The following is a 7,946-nucleotide window of genomic DNA, read 5'->3' as shown; positions in this document are numbered from 1 at the left end:
TACGTAAGTTAAGTAGAAACTTTCAGAGAATATTAGAGGGCAGGCTGTTAAATTAAATCACAAGATACTAAGTGCAAAGGGTGAATCAGCAAATACTCAAAAATCGCTAATGGCAATAAGTGCAATTATAATTGGCCAATTATGCTTTAAAATTAATAAAAAAAAAACTTCTTGTTTTTGGTTGCAAATAAGACATCTCGGAAATATATCGAGAACGACTGGGGGTGTTTAGTTGAAACTTTTGGGGAATACTACTATCACTATTTTGGCTCTTACAATTTAAATAAATTAAAAGATTGTAAGTGTATCCAGGTTGTCAAAGAGCATAGATAAAATATTTTGGGTATGACATTAAGTTTTGCTTTTCAGGTAAATTTTAGAAGCTAAAAAATTAAATTAAAAAACACTTTTCTTATCAGAATTAAAAATTATTGCAAAAGTTTTTCCAACATACAAATAGCAACCCATATTATGGATTCTTCTAGATAAATAATGAAAAGATATAAAATATTCTTATTTCCATAAAAAGACTAGATAAAAACAAACGAACAGAAATTTTTCCACAAAAAAAAAGTTTATCAAAGAAAAGTAGAGCTCCATTAAGCCAACATTAAGCATAATGGGCCACACATCACTATCAATAAATAAATGAAACTCAAAAGGAACAGAAATTACAACAAATATCCGAGTCAAACTCAAAACGAGCAAAAATTAACATGAGCATGGCTGATAACCCCCATGCCTTCCTAAGACCAGAACACAATTTGTGCTCTACTGAAAACAAACTACATATGAAATTTTTTCACTTTTCTTACTTTCATAAATACAAAATTATCAAAACTTGAAGGAATATGCCTAAAATCATTATATGTCAATTAAACTGAAAATTCACGGTCTTTTTTTTTTTTTTTTTTTTTTTTTTTTAGTAAAGCGCAAACCATAAGCTTGCGAAAAACGCTTTTCATATACATAACATTAATTGGCTACTAACCCATATGCACTTGTTGGTGCCTGTTCAAGCTGCTCTTTCGAGAAAAGCATGAATTACATACAACGCATTTAAACGGCTTCTCACCTGTATGTATTCTTTGGTGCAGGTTCAAATGTGAAGAATGAGAAAAAGTTTTGTCACAAACTTTACACTTAAACGGCTTTTCACCCGTATGCATTCTTTTATGAATTTTCAAATTTTGAGAATGAGAAAAGGTCCTGTCACACATATCACATTTAAACGGTTTCTCACCCGTATGCGTTCTTTTATGAGTTTTCAAATTTGAAGGTTGAGAAAAGGTCTTGTCACAAATATCACATTTAAACGGTTTTTCACCTGTGTGCAGTCTTTTATGTGAATTCAAACTGTAATTTTGCGAAAAACACTTCTCACAAACATCACACTTAAACGGTTTTTCACCGGTATGCACTCTTTGGTGCTGGTTTAAATGCTGCATTCGAGAAAATAACTTGTCACATACCCCACATATATATGTTTTTTTCTTTTTATGAGTTCTTTGATTTCTTTCCAATTTTCTATACTTTTTGTTTTGCAGGCAACTTTTCAAACCAGTTTTCTGATTTCCTAGGCCTTTCCCTTCAGATTCCGGTGCACAAGCATTTGAGAAACCACTCGTAGATGAATTTTTTGAAACAAATAGTGACGTATTTCCCTGTAAGTGTATTCCAGACACGTGTGGAGAAAAGTGACCTAAAATTTAGAAGTCTATAGAGCTAAAAAAACAACAAAAAACGAATAAAACAAAATATCAAAACTCAATAAACTGAAAAAAAAATCTTTCAATATGTTTTAAAAGTCTACAGAAAGAACAGTATATGTTTCGATAGATATTAACAACTAATTTTATTTTCGATCCCTCTTTTCTCCCTCCCGGTGAAAATTATATTAGCTTTGGAAATTAGTTATTCTAATTCAACGAAAGAGTGAAAAAGAAACCCTAAACGATCAAAGAGTACACTGTGTTGTAAATCAAACCATAAGTGATAGATAAAAAATATTACAACAAATATAGTACGCAATTTTGTTTAGCAATACATTTCTTTTGTGATTTTCCTTAGCTAGAAAATTTGTGAAGCTGCTACCCTATCCTAAAAAATACCAATGCTCATTATATGTTACCCTCTGGGTTCATTTTTTTCCTAATTAATAAAGAGAACTCTTGTGTGATTTTGTTGATAAACATAACCAACAATTTTTGTTGAATCTCAAACAAATTTTCACAGCGTATATATCCTCTTCAACACCTCGCTCTTTAGGCTAAAGTTTTTAGTACTTTAGAAAAAAGCTTCTTACTGTTCCAATTAAACGAACAGAGTGTTTTAGAAGCCCTTCTTAAAGAACTGGGACAAAATTAAAACTTTAGCGTAGATATCGAAGTGTTGAGGAGGGGGCATTCATCTTTATATACGTAATAATTTCTGTTCGTTTCAAGTTTTAATGTTGCTCCTTACTTCCAGTTGAATACTTGTTTTTAAAACTTAATTTCTGATCGTTTTTTAAACAGTCCCAGGAAATCTGAAACAACCTCCACGGAAAAATACCCTCTCCACGGATACGTTATCTAGACAATTTACCCAGGAGAAAATATACCCAGACAATTTACCCGGTGAAAATTTACCCAGGCAAGTACCTTTAAAAAAGGGTACACTTAACCTTTTTGATGTGTCTATTGGTATCAAAATTCTAGTTTTTTAGAGTTTCTTTTATTATTGAGCTAGGTTGCTCTTTACTAACAGTTCTTTACCCTGAACTGTTTGCTAATAAAACCTACCGAACTACTTTCAAGTGAAAATTGAAAAAATTTCATGAAAGACTACAAAAACAGTTTGGCAAACACCTGCACAGAAAAAGATAAAACAAAAGTTTCATCTTAAGATTAAGTTCCTTTGTCCAATTTTATCTAATAAAATGTTCCCAATACATTTCAATCAACAAAACACAATGTTTCAGATGTACCTTCATTCTTAGAACATTTGGATTCCTGGGTGTCGTGTTCAAATTTAAATGGTCCTGATATGCTAGGTAAATTAAGCAAAGGAACATCTTCACGTTTTTGTGACAAAATATGGTTTGGAAAATGAAAGGGCTTCTCGTTGTCGCCTAGTAAATCAGCTTAAACTTCTAAAACAAAATTTAAATTAAACAGACATTGAAACATTTAACAGTAAAGCTTACTAAGCAAATCTGGCAGTTTTTTCTTTTTAGTTACGTGTAAAAATGTAAACATACAGACATTATATGTATACATAAAATCAGATATATATGCAGGTTTTTCTTAAAAATTGTTTTTAAAAATCTAATTTTCATAAAGAAGCAAAACCAGAAACATTCAAAGCAAATTCACAAACATAAAACAAATTAAAACTTGAAATCCATAACATAGAAAGAGTTGTTGGATTAAATTGGGGCAAGAGTTTTAAGTTATGCCCATGTGTTATATAAGGTTTTATAGAAGGGATGGTACCATAAACTTTAGAAAGGGCTCATTCGATTGTAAATCAGAATTTGTAGTTCTCTTTTTGAGGGTCAAAAGTAATATGATGGCAACTAGCCCCCTCCCCCAACCAATCGTTTTTTTCCCAAACAAGTCTGATTATTTTTTTTAGATTGTCATTTTATACAAAATAGACCGAAGATCATATAGTAACATCTCCGGGGTTTATACAGCCACCCAGAACCCGGGGGCATGTGATGTTTTTATGGAAGGAATGATGGTATAACTTCATCGGGGGCTCATTTTATTGGGAATTGAATGTTTTTGTTCCCTTTTTAAGAATCAAAAGGGACCGGAGGGCAACCAGCCCTCCTGCCTTCTAACTTTGAATCCGTCCGATCGAATTTTCGAAATAGCCATTTTGTTAAAATAATGGGGACCTAAGGCCACACAAACCTATAACGAGTCTAAGGTCTTAGAAAATTTCATACTACAAAATGAATTAAGTGGTGATTACACATGTTTGATTAATAATTCTTCGTAGCTCTTTACAAAATATGGCACATTAAACATCCAGCCAGAATTTTCAAAATTATTGGATTCAAAATTACGACCAGCAGTTATAACTTTCAGTCTTGGGAGTTCAGAGTTCTGCTGTGGTCTCTTCTTGAATGGATGTACCGTTCAAGTCGAATAAATGTTTTGGTAGTTTGGATCTTCCAAGCTTTGAGTACTTTTGCTTTAGTTTTCCCTGTGCTTGTGCACAGTAAACAAACCGATGCCTCGCTGATGAAACGATGAAACGCTGACCGTAACGCTGAAGATGAAACGCTAACCGTAAATCGCCTTGAAACCGGTATTTATGCCCGGTTCGGTCAATAAGACCCAACAGGTCTTATTGAAACTAAATATGCAACATTTCAGGAGATTCTAAGAAAAAACTGATAATAACAACTTTCTTGTAGAAACAAATAAACTGATGAAAACTTCTTTTTGAATTAATTAGGAAAAAACTTAAAATTCAAGCTGATCCTTTCAAAATCCTCTACAAGTCCATGTTAAAATTATTTAACTTATGTGTACCGTTTTCTTATACAAGTTGAAATATAATTTGCACGAAAAAGCCCAACTTAGTCAGGCCAGTAAAAAAATAGCATACTCAGGTTATGTTGCTAGATCAGGGGAACAGATAGAAACCAAAATCGATGCCTTTATGCGTCTGTTATCGCCAGACATGCTAAAGATATATAACATGTAAGAGATAGCCGGGAAGTTTTCTATACCGTTCCCCCTAAATAAAAAGTGAAAAACAATGACAATAAAAGTTTTGGACGCTTCGGTCACAAATTTAGGGACACCATCATCAGGAAATATCCGGTATTTTTTTTTTTCATTGTTTTTCGCTCTCTTTTAAAATGATTTATCCCTATTTGAACTATTATTTGAACGACCTAAGAAAACATGAAATTCGTCATTTTTAAAAATGTAATCAGACTCGCTATGTTCTTCTAGCAATATAGGCAGTCCAGTCTAGTTTCTATGCAGTTCAAATCATAACAGCCAATTTTCTGCTTATTTCAAATTCAACTTGAAATCAATATAATAGACAGATTTATCTCAAAATTTATAAAGGAATATATACAATATAAACATGAATTATATAATCTATATAGAGATGCACTTTTTAGGCTTATTATCAAGCTTATCGAAAAATTAAATAAAAAAACAAGTTTTTTCAACTGGAATTAAGGAGCAACATTAAAACTTAAAACCAATTAAAATTATAACGTATATGAAGGGGGTCAACACCTCGCGTCCCAGAACGAACATCGTGTCCCAAAAGTCCTTCTTAAAGAATTGGGAAAAAATTAAAACTTTAGCGTAAAGAGCGAGGTGTTGAGGAGGAGGCAACCACCTTCATATAAGTAATACTTTCTATTTATTTTAAGTTTTAATGTTGCTCCTTACTTCCCATTGAAATAACTTGTTTTTTTAATGCTTAATTTCTGATCATTTTTTAAATAGCCCCAAGAAATCTGGACTCACCTCCAGGGAGAAATACCCTCCCCACGAATATATCCTCTAGACAATTCAATACCAGTGAAAATTTACCCAAACAATTATCCTTATCAATCCCACGAGTAAAATTGAGATGGAAAAGAGAAAGCAAGAAAAAAAATGTATAGGAATTCTGGCAAATTCCCCCAGTGTATAAATTTGCATGACAAATTCTCTCCCTAGAACCTTCCCTCCCCGTTGAAAGTTCTCCCATGAAAAAAAAAAACAGAAGAAAATTTAAACCATAAAGTGCATACAGGCTTCCAAACAACAAATACTAAGCGTAAACAATGGGCAATTTTTATAACTTAAAGATCTTTCCCCAGGGGATGTGGGGGGGGGGGGTCATGTTACATCCAAAGGTATAGTTATTGGGACTTTCAACTATGATAAATAAAATGGCTATCTAAAAAAAATTCAGACGATTTTAGGGGGAAAAGAGTGGGGAGGAGGCCTCGCTGCCCTCCAATCTTTTCCGTCACTTAAAAAAGGCACTAGAACTTCAAAATGAATAAGCCTTTTCATTATATTATAGGATCACTGGGCCGATACGATTACCCCTGGGAGAAAAACTACAACTAAGAAAAAAAAACATATAAACACGCATCAATGATCTTTCTTTTGGCAAAAATTTAAAATTCCACATTTTTCCAGATAGACAATTGAAACCTCAACAATAGGGTTCTCAGATACGCTGAATCTGATTTTCTGATTTTCATTACTATTACTTTCAAGGGATGTTTCATCCTTATTTCGAAAATGAGGAAAATTTTCTCAGGCTCGTAACCTTTGATGTGTAAGACTTAATGAAACTTGTATATTTGAAATTAGCATAAAAATCCGATCTTTTTGCTGTATCTATCGGTATAGAAATTCCTTTTTTAGAGTTTCAGCTACTATTGAGCTGAGTTGCTTCTTACTTACAGTTTGTTAACACGAAGTGTTTGATAATTTAACCTACCAAACCGCTTTCAAGTCAAAATTTTTAAATTTTCATGAAACACTATAAAAACGGTTTAGAAAATACCGGCATATTGGAATAAAACAAACTTCCATCTTAAGATTGGAAGCCCCTTTGTCCTATTTTTGTTCAATAGAATATTATCCAATACATTTCAGTCAACAAAAATACAATGTTTCAGATGTACCTTCATTGTTAGAAAATTTGGATTCCTGGGTGTCGTATTCAAATTTACATGGTCTTGAAATGCTAGGTAAATTAAGAAAAGGAACATCTTCACGTTTTGGCGACAAAAGATGGTTTGGAAAATGAAAGGACTTCTCGCTGTCACATGATAAAGCATCTTCAACTTCTAAAACAAATTTAAATTCAGATGTATGTGCATGTTTGTTCACAAATCGTTTTCAAAATCCAATTTTTATAAAGCAAAAGAAAACCAGAGAGAGAGAGAGTGAGTGAGAGACAGAAAGAGAAAGAGAGAGAGAGAGAAAGAGAGAGAGAGGAGGAGAGATGAATAATTTATTAGCCAAAATAACACTTACAACAATCATCACGGAAACCCAACTGGTTGTATATGATGGTTGTTTCCATCCTTATATTCCACTAATATGTATTTACACTTCTACATTTACATAATATATATATATATATATATATATATATATATATATATATATATATATATATATATATATATATGTATATATGTGTTTATGTGTGTGTGTATCTATGTATATATATGTATGTATGTATGTGTGTATGGATGTGTGTGTATGTGTTTTTATGTGTGTGTATGTGTATGAGTTTGTGTATGTATGTGTGTTTGTGTATCTGTATGTGTGTGTATATATATATATATATATATATATATATATGTATATATATATGTATATATATATATATATATATATATATATATATATATATATATATATATATATATATATATATATATATATATATATATATATATATATATATATATATATATATATATATATATATATATATATATATATATATATATATATATATATATATATATATATATATACAAAAAAATAATAATAATAATAATAACTTCCCAAAAGGTAGCGGTTTCAACCCACTCTTGAACTGTCTAAAATTATCTGCCTACTTTATACCCTCCGGGAGAGAAATCCACAGCTGTGGTCCTGCAAAACGCGGAAATAAAGATCTTTCTTGAGTACTCCGAGTACCTACGACACTATCCCAGAAGAATATCCAGTTTCATCAAACAGTTCGTGGTAACGAACTGTAAGTAAGGAGCGACCCGGCTCAATGGTAACCGAAACTCTAGGAAATGGGTTTTTGATCCCAATAGATACATCAAAAGAATTAGATTTTAATGCTGATTTCAAATATATAATTTTCATCAAGTTTAGTGCTACCCATCAAAAGTTACACGCCTGAGAAAATTTGGCTGATTTTCAAAAAAAGGGGGAAAGACCCCCTAAAGA

At 31.9% G+C, this 7,946-nt stretch overlaps 1 protein-coding gene across 1 annotated transcript; it reads right to left on the bottom strand.

Annotated features, from left to right (window-relative positions):
• Window positions 1–460: 460 nt before the first annotated feature.
• On the bottom strand, window positions 461–3,967 carry LOC148940984 (uncharacterized). The gene is made up of 3 exons (XM_089105126.1): window positions 3,964–3,967; window positions 2,969–3,124; window positions 461–1,702 (listed from the first exon to the last, which is right to left on the bottom strand). Exons 1-3 carry the CDS (start codon window positions 3,965–3,967, stop codon window positions 987–989), a joined length of 876 nt encoding a protein of 291 aa, XP_088961252.1. The 3' UTR covers window positions 461–986.
• Window positions 3,968–7,946: the final 3,979 nt, after the last annotated feature.

This window comes from Artemia sp. Qi Xiang Cuo, chromosome 19 (assembly GCF_049724085.1).
Source record: "Artemia sp. Qi Xiang Cuo chromosome 19, ASM4972408v1, whole genome shotgun sequence".
NCBI classification, from domain to species: domain Eukaryota; kingdom Metazoa; phylum Arthropoda; class Branchiopoda; order Anostraca; family Artemiidae; genus Artemia; species Artemia sp. Qi Xiang Cuo.
The sequence above is the reverse complement of the archived record's forward strand: the minus strand, read 5'-3'. Positions and strand labels throughout refer to the sequence as shown.